At 42.1% G+C, this 19,921-nt stretch overlaps 1 protein-coding gene across 1 annotated transcript in view; it reads left to right on the forward strand.

The window, feature by feature from the left end:
* The first annotated feature begins 3,742 nt into the window (after positions 1-3,742).
* MEOX1 (mesenchyme homeobox 1) overlaps positions 3,743-19,921 on the forward strand; it is a 45,362-nt gene continuing 29,183 nt past the window's right edge. The window contains exon 1 of the mRNA XM_086924010.1: positions 3,743-4,528. Within this exon, the coding sequence (XP_086780136.1) occupies positions 4,075-4,528 (454 nt within the window). The 5' untranslated portion in view covers positions 3,743-4,074. The remainder of the gene's footprint in view (positions 4,529-19,921) is intronic.

Raw genomic sequence — 19,921 nt, forward strand, 5'->3', positions numbered from 1 at the left:
ACACCTTAGAAAAGTGAAGAAACACAAAGACAGTAACTGGTTTGTGTGCAAACATCTCAAGAATGTGACAAAAAGCAGATTAAAAAATATAGTTCACAATAACTAATCTGCAGTATTTGCATGACAAAATCACTTTTAGTCTAGACCCAGCTGCATTGGCATGTTTCTACCAGCTACATGAGCTAATGGACTTCTATAAGAATCAAGCTTTTTCTGAAGACTTCAGACAATGTATGAATATCTTTTTCTTTCTCATCCAATTTTGTAACACACATTCACTTATAATAATCATTTAGCTCATTCCCATTTGCATCGTTCAGTGTTCTACAAGAAATCATATCATAACATAAAATCTAATATTGAAAGCCTGGGTCTTTTCAAACTTTTGGTGCTATCTACTTTTTTAGGAAAGAAAACTACACACACTCTTCACATCAGATCCAAACTTTCATTCACCTACAAATAGTGATTTGCTTTCTTGCAAGGAAGGACAGCAATATAATGTTTACAAAACATTTACTATTTACTATTGAAACAAAAGTTTATGTGAAACACGCAATGTTGCACCGGGCAGCAAAGAAACCTACACAACCACACTTCTAGCAATAAAAGGTGAACTCCCTCATATTCTGTGAATCCCAGGTTCTCAGGAAGCACTGTGTCCTGTAGGAAAAAGGCAAGGACAACAGTTGTGTACATTACATATTTAATATGTGTTTTGTCTCATTAACTGGACTTTCAGATTCAAGATTTAAATAGCTGCAGCTTTGAAAACAATATTCAAAAAAAAAATACTGATGTATTTTCTTGCACAGAAGCACAGCAACATCATTGTATGAATGCTATGCTTTCAGCCTTTGAAAGAAAAAGATTTGCACTCGGCTGAAAACAAGAGAACATACACATTCTTTTGGAGTAACATGTGTCTTCCCGGTTCTTGATAAAAAAAGGTGGATCAATGACCGAATATTCCCCTATATTGAGGCTATACCTAATCCAAAACCTAGAAATATAATCTTGAAATTTAGAGTGGGCCTCAACCCATGCAACACGGATCGGATGATAAAATCCGCTATGATGAATGAACATGGTTTGTGGACATGTGGATTGCAAGTAAAATACAATGGCCCACATATTCTGTTGGACTGCTTGTGGGTCTTAGATGAACGAAAAACATTTTTGCAACCCCTTTTTACTGCCTATGAAATTTTTAGTAGGGATCAAGCGCTTAGCTTGCTGATAAATATGAGATTTTTAAATGTGACATGTGCAGTGCTATACAGGAGTCATTGAAGGAATTAGTTATATAATTTATAAGGGGCGGGGCAGAAATTTGATGTTACCCATGCTTGGGGATACCCCGGGCCCCTGTTATTTATGGTGGATGTACAAATGTATACCTAATATATAAGTGATTCCTTCCCCTCCCTGATGAGGAATTTGGTACTCCCTATGGTCTGCTACAGTTTCTTTGTTCGATTTTATCAGGATTTTATTGTGTTTTATACTGTTTTAACGTTATAGGGTTTGTACAAAATAGATTTTAATTGTATGTATTGCAGCTTTTCCTTTTTATGGCTATATATGCCAAATAAAAATAATAATAAACGAACAAACATGTGTCCTCCATTTAATTTTGTGCATCTCAGTGATGTTCTAAAACTTGCTTTCCATTTTGGGTTTATCATGCTTCTGCAATCATAGACCTCTGGAATCCCCACTTCTGTCATTTTTATGAAACAGCCCTGCCGATCTGCACTGTACATTGCATGTTTATTATGAGTGTGTCTCGTTTGGAGACACTTTAAGCTTCAGGATATCAGACCTTACGTAAGCGATACAACATGTTTGGGATGTTTAGGTCGGCATTAACCAAGACCTCTTGATTTTACTAAAATGATATATGTCATACACTTACTTATAGCGGTATTCAGCCAGCCTTCTACTTTTGTGTTGTTCACAATTTTCTTCCACCCATCACAGCATACAACATGGGTGAAATGGGTCAGCCCATGTCAGCCATTGGCTAACTTCAACACAAGTGACAGCATTCTGCTCTTTCACAAGGAGCACTCATGCACCAAAAGTAGTTGCCTTTAGTGCCAGTGACTACTATGGCAATGTCTGCGTGTTGCGACCAAACAATATTTCTGGTTTTAGCCAATGACAAAATAAAACAAGCATTGCCAGAGCAAATAAAAGGATGTCAGCCAACGACAGGCCTATTGGCTTGTTTTAATTGATGAGCACTCTCTTAAAGCAACCACTGCTATTAGAACAGGACTGCGATTTAAACTTACATGTTCATGAATTATGAAACAAAATATCTCACTACCAATGTGTAAATTATATTTTAGGCATACAAAGTACTTATTTCCAGCTGTAGACCAACACCCCTTCTTAGACCATCAGATGATGTGAAGTTCATGTAGGGAAATTGCCACCCCTTTAATTCAGGGGTGTAGAAATTGTCTGCTGATATATGACCAGTTAACTTCTTGCAAAGTGCTTGGTGGTGCATTTCATCCGTTTAACAATTTTTGATCTGCTTGAGCTAGAACCACTACTTTGGTTGAAATCTGCAAATTTTGCAGCAGATGAAGCATTATGTAGCACCTGTGGTGAAGCTATAATTACACTGAAAAGGTTGCATATTTCCAACACATCCCGCCTATAATTAACCTTTTATTTTCGGGAATTCCCTTCAGCCAGTCATTGGTTTTCTTGGAAACTGACCTGATACGTCTTGATCTTGGCTGGGACGTGTACAAAATGTTAATTAAAAATGTAGCTCTCATTAGAGACTTTATTTAATCAAATTCAACCTGTGATTTTAAGGCCCATCTCAAAGTGTATATTAACTCGTTGTTCCCCCCACAATATTAATGTATATGCTTTGAACGCGTCACCTTGTCTCCAGGGGAAAATACTGCAGTTTCTTATGAGATTTCTGATAATAGGAGAAAAATACGGTTCTGGTTGGAGCTAGAAGTAAAGGTGTGCACTTTATAGTTCAAAACGAATCCATATCAAAATATATGTTGTATATGTCGCCGAGAACATTGCGTTACAGTTTAGCGTTTAAAAAATGTGATCTAATTATTTAGCTGAAAGGTACATATTTTACCAAAGACAGGAAAGGTGAAAAGCGGAGTCGATCTTGTGGGGTTTGAACCCGTGACCTGCAGGCTATCCGCATATTTCATGATATGCATTTGTGCAGATGTTTGTAGCCAGGGTAAGGGATTAAGCTACAATTAAAAGAAACGTCCCCGTTTATTTCACAGAGGTGAGGGAAATAGAATTTTCTGGCATTTCTCATCCCCTCTGTTTTGTGCCTTGGGGATTTAAACCCTCTTTTAAAAGCCTGTATTTAATCGAAGGCCGTTTTATTTTGCAAATGCCAGAGTTTGGGAATGTCTTTAACAGAGCCATAAAAATAGCCTTGCAGGGAAACTTGAAAGGTTGTTTTTTGTTTGAGAGTGTGTGACTCTTTTCCCCTCTCGATTTTAATGCAGACAGTGTTCCTTTAACAGCCCGCATCTGCAAAGCGCATTAGATGTGCGTATAAGGTTTCTGGTGATTAATGTCCGCCTGCTTCCCTTTGGTTGGAGGGAGGCCGGGTGTGCTGTTAACCCCACCTCCTCCCCTTTCTCGGGTTACACCGCACAAACTTTTCACTTGCTCCCGGCACAGTATTTAAAACCAGGAATCGCCCTCCCCGCTCAGCAGCAGATTTTTTCACAGGAAGGCAGCCCAGGGCCCTGAGCGCCGGAGTATTAAATCAACCTGCAGCGGCCAATTGCAGACAGTCCCTTGTCTGTTGCTTGAGCAGCGCCCAAGGATGACGAACATTCTGGTCTTCTGAATGAATTACAACTTCAGAGCCAAAACTTCTGTTTTCATTTTTTTGGGAGAATTCACAAAAAGAGAAGTAAGAAGGGGGAAAGCTATGATTTTTGTGTTTATGGTGCTGTAGCCACAGACAAGATATAAAACTGTGATAGCGTTGACTGTTGAGGCCTACATTGGGCACAGAGAATTTGTCCTGGACTCAAATTGAAGGCCGCGCCAATGGATCCAATGGGGAGCAGTTGCATGAGGGGCCCTCATTCCTCTGCTCCGCTTTGGGGGTGCATGCGCAACCCCCATACTGATGTTGGCGGCACCGCAGGACTGCACCCCTACCAACAGGCGCCATTTTCTTTCCACCAAAAGCCAGACTTTGCTGCCTATTCAGACTTTTCGGCCTCCTGCCTGGCCACAGCGCCGCACAGTTACCCCCGGGATGAACGGGTGTACGCCGAGCAGCACCCCACTGCCACCTTCCACCATGCAGACTGGCACTTCTCAGCCGCCGAGGCACGACGGAGACTGAACCCCGGCCTAGCCTTAGGCTCTGGGGAGATGGAGAACAGCCCCAACCTGGTGGACGCGTCAGGGTGTCTGAGCGATGAGTATGGTGCACTGGGAGCCAGCCCTACCGAGACCGAGAAGAAGTCTACGAAGAGGAAAAAGGAGATTTCAGGTGAGTGTACGCTACAAGTCCTAAAAGATAAGCCTCACCTATTGTCTGTTTTACCTGAGATGCCTTAGTAATATGTGGTCTTCCACCTGTCCTAAACTAGGCCTTCCTTCCCATATTACACCCAATTGCAGAGAAATAAAAAAAACAGGATGTCTTGATACCTTTTATTGGGCAGTGGAGGTACTAAGCTTGCACTTTAATAGGGATGGAGATTTCTTCATCAGTAGTCTTTCAGGACCTGGAAATAGGTTCCTTGTCTTCGCCTCGAAACCTACATTCTGCCTAGAAACAAAAACACTTGCTTCCTTGTATTTCCACCTTGAGTCTATATGGTCTTTAATCTTACCCTTGCAACCGCATACCTTCTTATAATGTGCCCATCATAGTCTGAATTCATGCTGTGGTTTTGTTTCCATCACTTATGTAGGGAAGAGGATCCATAAAATTACTATCTTTTAAAAGTAATTTCCTATATTTGTTCTGGAGTCATTTCCAGGCAGTCAGTCGCTTATTATGAATTTTCAATTCTAAAAGTATTTCTCATTAGTAAAACACTTCTGCAGTTTGGTGCAGATTCCCTTTGGTAATGTCCATGTACCTGTGATATTCTCTGTTCTGCTGTGTCTACACGCCTTGGACCTATGTTAGGACTTGGCTTGTAAAACCCTGCACTTTTCGACTCTCCCTAACCCTTCTGCAGAGAGTCCTCAAGACGTGGACAAACGAGGCCTCATCATCGATGCTCACTATTGAGCAGATATAGCTTACTGGCTCAGTCATCCACTATATTAGCAGGTGACCTGAGTTCTTACCCCCGCTACCCAAATTAGTCAAATGGCAGTATCTTTGACAAGTCCCTGTATTTCATGATGCTTTAATTACTGAATCTGACAAGATTGAAAGCACAAATGACAAATCCTATACATTAGACCTCTGGTGGACAATTTGGCACTGATGCTGTTGCAATTTTGCAGCCATCTTGAAATGACGTTTGTGCTGATCGACTGGTCCAGAATGTTATTTTACAGTTGACCGGGCGGATAAACTGTCATTTTTTTGGCTGCAACTGTTACATATCGCGTTGCAAAATTATTACTGGTGGAAAACTGCCTCTAACGAATGCAACATTTGGATGCACCACCAGAGAACTTTTGGTGATATGCCCTGGGAATCCAAACACCCATTATAAACTGGACGTCGCGAATAAACATTGCATATCATGAAAGCCAAGAAACGGGGACACTACAGGAATGCATCAAATCTTATTTGTGGGAGTTCACCTGCCACCATCTCTTTTCGAGAACGCATGCGAGGATGCTTCTCTGTTTCTAGAAATATTTGTTGTTCACAGCAAAAGTGCTTGTCTCTGCGTGGAAACGGAAAGTGTTTTGAGGTTTTCCTGTCACAAATAGTTACAATTAGCTTCCATAGCCCAAATGCATCGATAAGTAGAATCCAGGACTACAACTCCCAGAATGCATTCAAAGTCAAATGAAAAGCTTGGGGGGCCACGTCGCAAATCCAGAAAGAGCTGCTTGTACGTGCCTGTTCGGAAACACTACGAAATTAAAGTCCTTTCTTTCAGGTAGAAATATTTACATCAAACATGTGGGCCTAATCTCGCCTTCAGTTGCAATACGGAATAGTCTGAGATTAAATCAACCCGGTGTGCTATTTTTCAATCTAGGACTTTTTCCGTTGAGTCTACATCTGCAGCGTTTAACCCGAGTCTTCACTGTGGCAATAGACTTCATTAATAGCGCACTTTCTATCCAGTGGCTTGCCTACGGTGGTAGTAGGAGACGATTTTTAATCCACGCTTCTTCTTCGCTACGATGTGTAATCCTGGGCAATTACTGGATGTAAAAGCCAAATACATACCAATAAACACGAAGCGCCTATTCCCGTTATTGCTATCGTGAAGCGGTATGATGCATCCGAATTGCTCCTCGCAGGCCAGATGTCGACAAAGCTCCGGATTTCTCCAAGGCCCATTAGCGTGCGACGACGTGTTGCACAGGCCTCGGCAGCGGCGCGCATTTAGCACCTGACTGTTATCGCTTGGCACGGGGCTGAGACCACATTGTGCTTTTGTGGTTATCTCGCGCCCTGCCAGACTGCTACCTCACTCTCTGGCAGCCATTTGCTGTACGTGTGAAGCCCCGAAGAGCCCTCAGGGCTCCCGCGGTTTCCAAGCCATTATGCAGATGTTACACTAACAAACGCACTCCAGCCTGTTTATAATTTGGTGCAGAACAAACACCTCAGCCAAGCACACAGGGGCCAAGGCACAGGACCACTGGCACCTGTGCCAAATGTGTGCGCCCTGGTTCATGGTGGGGGCAACGGGCCTTAGATTCAGCAGATAATGGAAATTATAAAACTCTTAGCCCAAGTAAGAGTCTCCATGGATGCCATAGGGGTTCTGATAAAATCCTAAACCATGATACCGAAGGCCAAGTGTTTGATACATTTCACCAGAAACTCAAGATGGCAATTTAGGACAATATTACACGTTACCCTTAATATATTTTTTAATATTACGATTTTTTTCTAGGGCAGTCTGTTTGAAAAAGCTGTATTCCTCGAAGTACAGCTAACAATAGACACAGATTGGAATTAGAGTGTTTAGGTGTATTATCTTTCATATATAAATTGTTAATAAACAACGGGCAGTGGTGAGGTGCAGTGGGTGTATCGAATTCAGCGACAGCAGCATATTACCACATAATTATGGATTTACTATTTTGCCAGATTTCCCTTTTTGCAGATTTCCCACCAAAAAATTGTTTCTAGCTCAGATGGAAAAAACATACTACCAGAGGTCGTGTCGCATAACTTGCCATTTTTGCTGCATAATTTAGAAAACTTGCTACATACGTAAGATAACCTTGGCACCTTGCCATATAGTTAAGATAGCCTTGCCACACAATCTTCGTGGCGCTGACTATGACAAAGCTCTTCAGGGTGCTTTGGGACTTCATTATGGCGATGAAAGCAATATTTCAGAGTTGCACCATATTTCACAGTTAACTGTGATGTATTTCAATATTTCAAAGTTCCCTGTGAAAAACTGGATTAATGTCAAAAATGAGTCAAATTTGTGAATATAGATAGATATATATATATTTTTTTGGGAAAGGAGTACATGGTTACAATGATTAATGTAAAAAGTGAGTCAAATTTGTGACTTGACAGTTACTAACATCTCAGCTGTAGGTGGTTAGCCCACTGTGCCATCCTGTCGGCTGCATGAATTTTTTTGTATGCCTTCCATTTTAATGCCTTCTTTCCATCCTAGTTTATCAACCACCCACCAAAAAGCTCCCGTTCAAAATGAACACCAGCTATCCATGAAAAATAAATGTTTAACGCACTCCAGATGCAAATGTGTATGTATGTGTGTTCTTATATAGCGCTCGACTTACCCTTGGGCATCTCGGCGCTTGCATTGGGAACCCGTCCTGGCTTTTCCCTGTGAGATCACCCGTACCGGGCATCCCCAAGGTGAAGGCCAGGCATCCCGCCACGGGGGGGGGGCCATAGTGGAGATTAAGCAAGCTATTGCCCAGAGTTGCAGAGTGTGAACCTGTGATTCGAGTAGGCACCGAAGTGAGAATTATCGAGTCCGTGGACACTTGGGCTCAGACCCTGCCGGTCGGGAATTGAACCCTGGTCCCGGGTCTGACCTCTGCTTCAGGGTATGCCTCCTCTAACCAGTGAGCCACACTTCTCCAAATAAACTAATCTTGACATTGTCAGAATTTGTCAAATGCCTGTATGGGAAGTTACTATGAATGTACATCACTGGAACAATTCACGAGAAAGCAGTAATGCATCTTTGTATGGTCTCAAGTGAAGACTTTTCTGCAACACCTGTGGCTGAAGGTGTGGCATCAACAGCAGACGCATTCATACACAGTAAAGCCACAGATACCAGGTGCAGGATGAGAAACACTTCACTTATCTGAAAGAGACACAAGTTCACATTTAAGCAGCCTGGTTTGTCCCAAGTAAAGGAGGGGTGAGGGCAGTCAGCAGTGAAGCTTCCAAGCCACCAGGATTCTTCCTGCTTCCTAACAAGACCCCTTCTCAGACATCTTTCTCCTGTCTGCATGTCTGTTTCCACCATCTCTGTCTGCATCGGTAGCTGCAGGGTCTTTCTTAGCCTTGTTTCTGCACCTAGTGGCTGGCTCAACATCCATAGCATGTGTTGGCTGGAGCCGCGAGGTCCATGGTGGTCTTCTCTCTCAAAGGGCATAATTTGCTTCCGCAGCTTCCGGCTCCTTTTCCCAGAAAGTGTGGTGATACCTTAGAGCCCTCTTTTTCAGGTGAGGCGCAGTGAATAGACTCAGGTCTGCAGTGAAAGAGGTAAAAACAAGATTTAAGAAGAGTGGAATGCCCAAAGCAACCATTTTAATTGTTGGGTTGGATTGTAATGTTTCTCACCATTTAAAAAAAAAAGAAAGAATGTTATTGATTTAAAAAATATACAACAACCCACAACACTTCCACAGGCCAGAGTATGGAGTAAAACCACTGAGTGTACACCAACACACCCCTTAAAAGCATACATCTCAAAGCATACCACAATAGCTTGCTTAATCTCCACAACGGCCCCAACAGCGCTAGGATGTCTGGCTTCACCTTGGGATGCCCAAGAATGGGCGCCTCACAGGAACAGGCCAGGATGGGTTCCACAGCAGTATGTGTACAGCGCCGTGAGATGCCTTTGGGGGATGATACGTGCGCTATATAAAAGCACAACATTTACATTTACATTTACATTTACGTATGCCATCCAATTTCCTACACCTTTGTATGCTTTTTGGGGCATCCCCTGTATCTCAACATGTTTATACCGCTTTAGTAATGACCATGAAACAATAATTCTAGCCATTGAGGACAAGAGTCAGTTCTAATCAACCTGAGCTGGTTCCTGATGATAGAGGTAGCAAATATAACCTGCTTAACATCCCATCATTAACACAATCAAACATCCTAAACCAGTCCTTTTCCAGGAGATACTCTAAGGTTTGGAATAAAATTTACAGTATACTCAATTTATTGATTTACAGGGTTCTCTTTTTACAATGTTTTGCATATTGTTTTTAGTTAGTTTAGCTGTTATTTTCTATTTTTAGAAATATATTATGATGTATTCACTCTTTTGTAACAAGCTATTGAATAGTTAAAGCCCTCAGTTACCGGCTAGCTCTAGTTGGAGCTATACAAAATACGCAATATGTACATACATACATAAATACATACTGGTAGCAATGCTGTAATTATATGACTATGAGCATTGCTTGGATGATGATGGATATTATCATTGCATTTTTGTAGTGCAGTCCCCAGCACTTGGGTAGCTAAACTCTTCCAAATGCACCCAATCAGATAACCACACAGAGAGGGAAACCATGAAAAGACAATCATAAGTATTTGCTGTAAAATTAGCAATGCAAGATGGATCTTAATTGGCTCGTTGGTGCTCCATCAGCTTATTGGCAACAAATAGGGAACCGCTTTTATCTGCTTTGTCCTGAATAGCCAATCATATGGGTCCTTATTTTACAGGTGCAAATCTACCCTAGGTTCTATCTGTTAGTTAAGCAGGTGGAGTAGTCGCATACCAGCAGAAAAGGGCTGTCTGATAGGCTAACCCACTCACAATATCCTCCTCACAGTGCTAATGTAGTCCATTCATGCTGCACAGACCACCAACCAGACCATGTCTCTTGGCACTTAAATGACATCTGTCAGATGTATTCGTGTTATTAACTTAAGAAGGATTAAACTAGTAGTGAGACCCTCTTCACACCTGTGACCTGCAGGAGACACTGGCTGTCTTCTCCTCACACCAATTTCAAAAAGCTATAGTAAGAACATATTTGACAATAATTTGCATTTATATAGTGCTTACTACCCTTGACGAATCGTTGTAGAGCTTTTTTTAGCACAGCAGCATGCCCAGTCTCCACACTTTGTGCTACTTTCAGGGTCCTAGGTTATGTTTTGTTAAGTAGGTAGAACAGCTTTAAACGAAAATATGCATCACTTATAAATGCACACTCACAAACTGGGGTATACCTGGCCGCTTTAGCAATAGCTGTAAACAACATTAGAGTCGCAGGCCCATATGCACCTCTAAATGTATTTCTTTAAAAAAAAATCTAAGCTTTGCTTTATTTAGCTAAGTGCAGAGCTTGGTGCTGGGGCGCTTTACATAGAATTAAGTGCATGCAATGCACATTTCTGAGGATTGCGCTGAATACACCACACATTTTTAAATAAAAGGTTTGATCATCAGGAGATAAATATCTTCACTCTTTTATGTTTTTTTTTACATTTTATGTGTCTGATCGTCAAACATGGGCTCTTTAATGACATCTTTTAATGGCATCATGGAAAGAGCCTCCTGTAAAGGAGGTGGTGGAAACTTAATGCACGTATGTGTCCCCACAACCTGTAGTGACACTGCCACGCAACAGAGGTACACTCCAAGCCTCAGCTGGGCATTAGATGACCTCGGGATTCACAAACATACAGTTTTGCCTTCTTGATTTTTTTTTTTTTGAAAAAGGGGCCAGTTGATACCTCTTCCTCAAGTTTTTAAAGAGAGAAAAATACTTTCAGTGTTTTTTCGGAAATAAGGCACCAAACATTCCCGCAGTTGATCTCTGTATTTTTCAGATAACACTCTCTTTTTATTCGCCCAAAAAGTTATGACACGTTTGACTATTTTTATAGGAGCAGTGCTCTCAAAACCCGTCATTCAGAGGGTTGGCGTCATAAACAATACCTGCATTTGACAAGAATGCTATAATTCTTTGAAGCTATGGACTCATCCAATGATGCCATCAGAACCCATCAATGGAATTAAACTACCATCATGGGTGTTTTATGGTTTGTTAATGTCACAAGAATCCCAGGGTGGAATTATTGGAGTACAACACACACCTTTTATTTAATGGGCACTTTTTTTTATTGGAATTTCTTTGGCTGAAAATCTGCAATTAATGAAATTAATTTCTACTGCAGTGTTGACATATGATGTAATTATTGTGAATGGATGCTTTGCATTGAATATTCTTATGTTGATTAATCCATCCATCGATCAGTTCATCCAACCGTCTGTCCAAGCATTCATCTGTCAGTCCTAGTATTTTGTCTAATTTCTCACATCCTTGTTTTAAGACTTTACCAGTGACATAGTCAAGCTCCTGCTTGCAGCGGCATAATTGGTGTCCCCAAGGTTTGCGTGGACAACCTCTCGTGTTATGAGTGCTCACGCCACCCGCCAAATAGCAGTGTTTCTGCTCCATATTGTAATGAGTGCGCGTGTTGATTGTAGTTTGCCATATCATAGTCTCTGGACTGACCACTTACCACTTTGCTGCAGGTGTGCCTTGCATCTCTTAAACATCTGGAGCCCTTATAGAAATGCATACCCCACTCAATAAATTATCCTTTTTATTGCCTCGTGTACTTTACAAAGGCCAAGCACCGCAAATGCGAACCTGCTGGCGGCATACTCTCAACCTAGGCTATCATGGGAAACAGAGGGGCTGGAAAGGTGTAAAATAAAACAGTAAATTGCTCAGGCAGGTAACTGACGAGCTATAAGACACTGACAAGGCCTCAGCCCCAGGCCGGAAGCCCTTTAACTCAACCATCAAGGTGTAGAGTAATAGCCGACTGGTACAGCCTTTTTCAGGTATAAGTTTGCCTCACGCCTGGAAATACTCGATTTTGTCCTGTGCGAGATTCACTAAGTTAGAAACATATAAGTTATGTATGCAAAAACTCAACACTGTTGTAGGTTACGCCTGTGTGTTGTAAGCTGGTGTTGGGTAACTTCTCTAAAAGTAGTGTGCGAGTCACTGTGAAGATGTGGGAGTTGGAATGGGTGTAACCATGTAAAAAGGGCAGTGTCCGAAGAAAGGCCAAGAGACACAACGCAAAGCTGAAGGACTCCCATAACCTAGTCACACTATGAGGCATTCACAAAAGTTTAGAGATGCACTTGGATTTTGAACTCTAAAGGAGTTGGCGCAAGGTGGGAAGCAGGGTAAATGTGCCGATGAATCCGGGATACAAGAGGTGTAAGCAGGCAGCTTTATCATGTCTGGGGAAAGTGTTTTTATTCAAAAAAGAGGAAGGAAAATTAAGGAAATGTAAATATTTATGTATTCCTAACCCTGAGCATGAATAATTGTGCAACACTTACACTACAGTTCACAGGTTTACCGACATAGGCGGAGGCCACTTTCTGTGTGACTAACAAAATAAAATATCTGTGGTAATGTAAGGAACGCCTGTGTCACAGGGCACAAGGCAAATGTCTGCAAGTTAGCAAAACGCAGCAACTTACTCAATGCTTAAGGAAAACTTGTGCCCTCAGCAATTTACTCATTCCTTTTCAGAAAGATCTGCGAATCAGGCCCTATATAGTTAGAAAGAAAAGATAATTAAGTTAGTAAATGACAAAAATGGTCTTCTTCGGAATTAACTATGCCAAATTGCATTAGCAGGAGCACAGCTTTTCCAGACCTTACTGTTTGTAAGTAACAATGTAAATGTATTTAGCTGAGTTATATTGCTGTTAAATCCTGTAATTTATTTGACACATGGGGAAACACATGTGGTTCCAAAACTGTCAGTTGCTTCAGAATTCTGTGCACAGAAACCTTTACCTGGATGTAAGCCTCACATCTGTCCTGTGATATTTCAAATACATATCAAGTTTCAGAAAAAAAAGAGATAAATAACGGTCCTGTAGTTAGGGATCTACTGTATAATGATACTGACCAATCACACGGAGCTCCATACAAACTGTTGCATGTCTTGACACTTGGTGGCAAGCAACAGAGCGTGTAATGTAAGGGCGAAAGAAATCAACATTTTGCCCGCAAGTAGACACATTTCACAGTTCGCAAAGATTGCAGAATTTGTATCTAAAACATTTTGTGGAAGACAATTCTGCATATACACCTGCGTTCAGAGCAGATTATTTCCAACTTTGTTAGGATTTTAACTTACAGTTTCTATCAATCATCACAACATTTTCAGAATGTAAAGCACATTGCACCAGTTTTAAAGAACTTTCGGAATTTGTGAGGAAAATCTTAGAAACTTTGCACACCCCTCTATATACCCAAACATATATTTTCAAACTCACACCACTCTCCAAAAGCAGTTACCTTGACACCATGGTAACTATTGACTATGTAGGTTTACCTGCTGCACCATGGATAGGTATGCAGAAATGTCTGTGTTTATTGGATTCTCCACATCCAATGTTGTGTAAAAGCTTCAACTGTGGCCTAGACTCCACTGGATCCAAAATATTAATTAAACCGAAGATGATACCACCTTGGATAACATGGTCAACTGCATCCCTGTTTATTGAATGGTAATTTGCTATAAAAAAATTCTAGTCACACTACTGAAATGCAATGTTTGACTTCTTTATTACACCAAAGTTTAACATATATCATTAACACTCCCCCATCAAACTAAGGGGGATATTTAATATAAAATGTCGGAGCGCAGGGTTACTCCAAAATTGATAACGATGCACTCTGACATTTTTTAAACATAGGGATGCATCATACTTACAAAAATAAGGCACACTCCTGCATTTCCCCTAGCCCTGGCGCTAAAAAAGATGCCTAGTGCCAGCATGCTGGTACCATGTGACAAGGATGACTGCGCTGCAGGGGGGATTGTTTATGTGCAGGAAGGGACACCTTCCTGCACATAAACAATATTTAAAGGCAATTTGCTGTTTCTATGTATGCTGGAGAATGCAACACACAAAGAAAAAGCAAAATACGAGGAGAAATTAATAAATTACCTGGTCTTGGTTTTTGGCGCTGCCAGTAGCGACCCGTGGAGGGAGTTCTGTGGGGCGCTGAGGCGGGGCGTGGGAGAGCCAAGGTGGGGGGTAGTAAACGCCAGAACATGGATGAACCGAGGTAAGTAAACATTTAAATGAGCAAAACGAATTTCGTTGCGCCCGCTGCATCGCATTTTGCAATGCAGTGCATGCAACAAAATTCGTTTTTTTTATTTAAAAGTTTACTTACCTCAGTTCATCCATATTTCGGTGTTTACTACCCCCCACCCTGCCCATCCCCCGCCCCACCTCATCGCCTCACGGAACTCCCTCAACGGGCAGCTACTGGGTGCTGCCCTTTCCTTGTAAATATGGGGCAGCGTCAAAAAGCAATGGGTGTTGCAGTGTAACACCCACAGCAACACTAATTGGCCACTCCTTTGCTGCAGCGGACTGCTGCGGAAAGGGGTACATTTACTGGGTGACATTAAGTGGCTTAATGTCACTCTGTAAATATGGGCTAGAGAGCAGCGCCACCAAAGATTCAGGAAAAGTGACCCTTCAGTGGCGTTATAGGATTGTAAATGTGCTCCTAAATATGTTGTTTGAAAATATGTTTCCAATATGCAAACATTCATGTATGGATGTGCTCACGCTTTTACCAGTGATGTTATTTCACCAAGACCATATGAGTAAAAGACTAGTGAACATGAGATTTGACCCCACAGTCCCATCACATTCACAGGCAGTGAATTACTAAAGCCTTGGACCGTAACATCAGTACATTGCATACATTGCACATCATTTCTTTACTAGGTTTGTTAAGAACTGGAGAGTGCTGGTTCTTGTTAAAGAGGGATTAATAACAGATGCAGACAACCAGCTATGAAATCTAGCCGAAGCTCCAAGGCATTCTTACATACCAAAGATCATCATAAGTCTGATTGGTTAAATCTTAGACCTTCCAAAGCAGTCCACCAAATGGCAAACAGCATAGTGCAACCACTTACTACACCTCAATGACAGCCTCCTCTCGTTTTACACTACACTCCAGATTATTATCACTATAAATATCAAGATTTTAATTTTAGAATTATATTTTTTGATGCACATTAACATTTTATAGATCAGACAACAAAGTACAAAGAGATGGTGGCTATTTCACAAAACCATTTATGTACATTTTTTATCAACGTTCTTTTACAATTAAATTACTTTTCATGGCTTCTCTATTTGCTCCGGTCCATCACGTTTGAAAACTGGTATTCACACGAATAATCCTTGTGCATCTACATGCAATAAAACATTTTGGAAATGCATTTAAAACTCTTGTGAATACACACCAAGCAGACTGAATGACTGGTCACCCCACCTACAGAGGTTTGCCCTGACCTGCTTTTAACACACTCCTTAGAACACACAACAGTGTTAAAGTGTACGTAAAAGTGAGCAAATTACACACGTGTATGACATTTTCATGCCTGTTCTGCTCCTGTGAACTATCCGTAAAGTACACCGCATACGTTTTTTCCCCCTCAAGGTGTAAGCCAGACATACACCTGGAAATATCCTATGCAGGTCCTCAAATCTAAGTCCTGGTACTCCTGGTCTCTCACAACTCGAATATTTTGTCCGCAGCACTTATTCACGTACTGGACCACATACGATACAGTCCTTTGTATGTCTATGGTCTAAGGAACAGTTGTGATAGATTTCTGGGGCCATTTCAAGCTGAATGCCATTGAAGCCTCCTGGGTTTTAAGTCATAACATGTTAAAAAAAAAGAAAACACAAAAAAGGGTAAATTCCAAGTGTCATCCAGACTACTTAGCAGTGATTCCATTTCCTGAATTCCCCAGAATCGCCAATTCTTTAAAATACAGCTGGACGGGCGCGTCAGCAGATTGTAAAATATGGAACTTGTTTCCTCTTGCAGGATCCTCCTGAGAGTTGGGTAAGTATTTTCTGGAAAAACACTAGCTTTTTGGGAAGTCGTCTCAGATTGAATAATATTTGTCCAGAGGTTGAAACTGAAAATAGCACTCATTCAAATCAGTGTAGAAAAGTTTAATGGTGTTACTTATGCTCTGAGGTTATATTACGAGGACTAAAAAACACCGAGTATTAATATAACCAGAACTTTACATTCCACTGTGGCGTTGGGCGACGTTCACAATTACATAACTTCAAGAAGCTGTCGAAATTCTGGATTTCACATTGCTTCACCTTTGAGCAAAGAATCCCCCCCACGCCCCATACAAACTTTTGGTCTAAGAAATTTGCAGCTAAAATTGTTTTGCTTTTCCCTCCACCCATGCCCCCCACTTTGCTTCTGCCCCCAACTCGTGCCCCCGTGTTGCTTCCTCCCTCCATCTCCAAGGTTGCTTCTCTGCAGTGCTGCTTAGGGCGGCTATACATTTGGAATAGGGCAAACTGGAAATCTGACACTTTTAGGAGGATGTGTTGCATCCACCAAACTCTGAATACGGCGCATGGTTTGTTTGTGGAGCCTGGAGTGTGCCAGTCGAAGGTGGAAAGCATCAGCTCTGAAAGCCCCAGGTACCTCCATGGGATACAAGGAGTAGCCTGTTTGAAAGCAAAAGAAACTTTGGTCATCTTTGCAATGTTATTAACAGTTGGTAGAACCCTTCTGGCAGTACTGTGCACATACAGTACGCAGAAAAGTTGAGTGCTTTTTCCAGGGAAATTGAAAACAGCTTATGGACAAAAGTAGTTTTGTGAAAATCATTTAAGGACTCAAGGGCCCTGGCATTCTTCTCTGACCCTTTGCATCTTCACTTGACTTGGTAACAGGACGCGTGGCAGAAGGTCTCCATTTGCCACGATTTACTTGATGAGTTTTATATAGCGCTGGCTAGACCCAGAGGTATCAGAGCGCTTTACAAAGGTTACAGCGAGTTGCAAGGTACAATACTTTAAACATTAGTTACACAATGATTACAAAGTAAATGGCCAGTCATAAGGGGCAGAGAAGGTAAGGGGGGGACAAAAATCGGAGTCTGTGATAGAGGAGAGGTGAGAAGGGAACCTGAGGGAGAGTTAGAGTTAAGGCAGTCCAGCAAGAAAGAGAAACGTTCGAGGGTCGCCAGGATGGAATCCAGCGGGAAGAAGGAACGGACAAAGGTCAACAAGATGGCGGATCCGGGTTGTGGGTATCGACGGAAACCCTCCCAAAATGGCGGGATGCACACAAGTCAAAAAACAAAAAACACCAAGAGAGCTGAATTCCATTGGGTGGAGTTGGAGGGGGGACGCAGCCACATTACCATAGGAGGGCGGAGGGCTGTAGAATGAGAGTGACTCTCCCTGGATGCACTTCACAGGACGTTGAGTCTCTCAAAAGGTTCTTACTCCTGAACTTTATTGACGTAAATTTACAATACTTTTCAGAGTTGAAAACTACCCACACAGTTTTGCAGAAGATCTGCAAATTGACTGGTCTGCTTGTAGAAATCTTCTTCCTTCATGCCACTAAACCGAAACTGTGGACAATCTGGCACTGGTTATCTTGTGAGTCAGAAGATAGACCATAAAATCATAAGTTGCTGTTTATACCTACCTAAGTTCCACAAAGGTGTACATCCAAGTTTCTAAATATGGCCTTAGGTATGCAATAGACTGAGCAGCACCCCCTCACAAGGGAGGTCTGATGTGTGTGATATATATTCCACATATATCACTGCTAACAGTGGCTCTTTGCAAGGGGTTTCATGTGTTTCACAGTTACTGTTTTCTGACTGTCAGTGCTAGGGCAATGAACCATATATGTATTTGTTGTCGTGTAGGCACAGCTGGGCTTTTAGCATGGTTATGGAATTTAATCAGATAGAAGGCATGGTTTATAGCTACTGAAGTGAGCTATGTATCAAAAACATAGGTAATGAAGGATTTAGTTAATGATAATCTATTTTTTATTATTACCCTTTGTACCACACCTCTGCCGTTTCTAAGCACTGTACATAACAGATGTTACTATTATCCACTTATGGTTCTCCAACTACAAGTTACAACAAAGAACTTGTATATTGCATGTTCAAGGCTTCAAAAATATGTGAAAAGTCATTTAGAAAAAGAGCACATAAAATGAACTAAATGTTAAGGTTTAGTCGAATTTTTAGCATCATTACTGGACAGGGCTAAACAGAGAACACAAACTAGCCCTGGGAAATTTAGTTTGATTGGCCATAGGAGGGGGTGCAGGGATGCTAGTGAAAAGCACTACTGCTGCTTTTGTTACTAGGGACTGATATTGCATCACTGCTGCAAAACAGGCCCCATGTAAGACAAGCATTTACAATGCAATGGTTTCGCCTTTGGAAAAGTTAGAGTTATTGGCATTGCTCATGACATTTCTTTTTTTTTTTTAACTTATAAATAAATGGCATTGTTATTTACATTGCCAACAGCTCTCACAGCCCACACAGCCCACACAGCTCTCTCAGCCCACACAGCTCTCTCAGCCCACACAGCCCTCTCAGCCCACACAGTTCTCACAGCCCACACAGCTCTCACAGCCCACACAGGCCACACAGGCCACACAGCCCACACAGCCCACACAGCCCACACAGCTCTCACAGCTCTCACAGCTCTCACAGCTCTCACAGCTCTCACAGCCCACACAGCCCACACAGCCCACACAGCCACACAGCTCTCACAGCCCACACAGCCACACAGCCCACACAGCTCTCACAGCCCACACAGCTCTCACAGCCCACACAGCCCACACAGCCCACACAGCCCACACAGCTCTCACAGCCCACACAGCTCTCACAGCCATCCGCCCACACAGCTGTCACAGCACAGCAGTTGCTCTCAGTGCAAGTGTGCACTGAAGCAGGTACTGTAGTATAATTGGCCTATACCATGTACTGCACTGTGACATGTGTTTTGGAGATGTGTCGTGCTCGTGGGTGGTGGTCCACAGTGGATGCCCCTGCCAGAATCACCCTCGTTTGTCATCTTCCTTGCAGGAACTGGAATATGGTTGTGGTGCTTTAACATGCTTTGTGCAGACTGTGCCTTTAGCGGTGGTGGAGGCCTTGGAAACACAATGGTTAAACACTCCCGCCATTACCTGTTCCCCACATCCATGGAAACAACAATCCACAGACAGGATTCATGGAGCAGACTGAACAGGTATTGTGTGCGAAAGCTCAGCTTCCCGCCTCTGGCTGGCGTCCATGCTCACTGCTCGGAACAATGAGTCTCTCTAACCGTGGGGACCCAGGTTGGGCATTTTTGCATCATGCTATTTTACGAGAGGCACAAAGAAGGCCTGTGTGCGCGGGCTCCACTACAGAAAGAGCAGTACCACACACAGGCGCATAGTGCACAAATACATTCTTCCATATCTTCCACTGTATCTCTTCACCAGGCAGCATGAAACATTTTTTTTAAAGGTAGAGGTACAATATTCTGCATGGTCTTTTGCCTCCTTCGCTTACAAACATTAATTACACAAAAAGAAATTTAACCAACAGTGAAATAGAAACAAAAATGATATCATTTAACATCGTCCACAGTACACCAGT

Source organism: Lissotriton vulgaris, chromosome 5 (genome assembly GCF_964263255.1).
Source record: "Lissotriton vulgaris chromosome 5, aLisVul1.2, whole genome shotgun sequence".
Taxonomy (NCBI): domain Eukaryota; kingdom Metazoa; phylum Chordata; class Amphibia; order Caudata; family Salamandridae; genus Lissotriton; species Lissotriton vulgaris.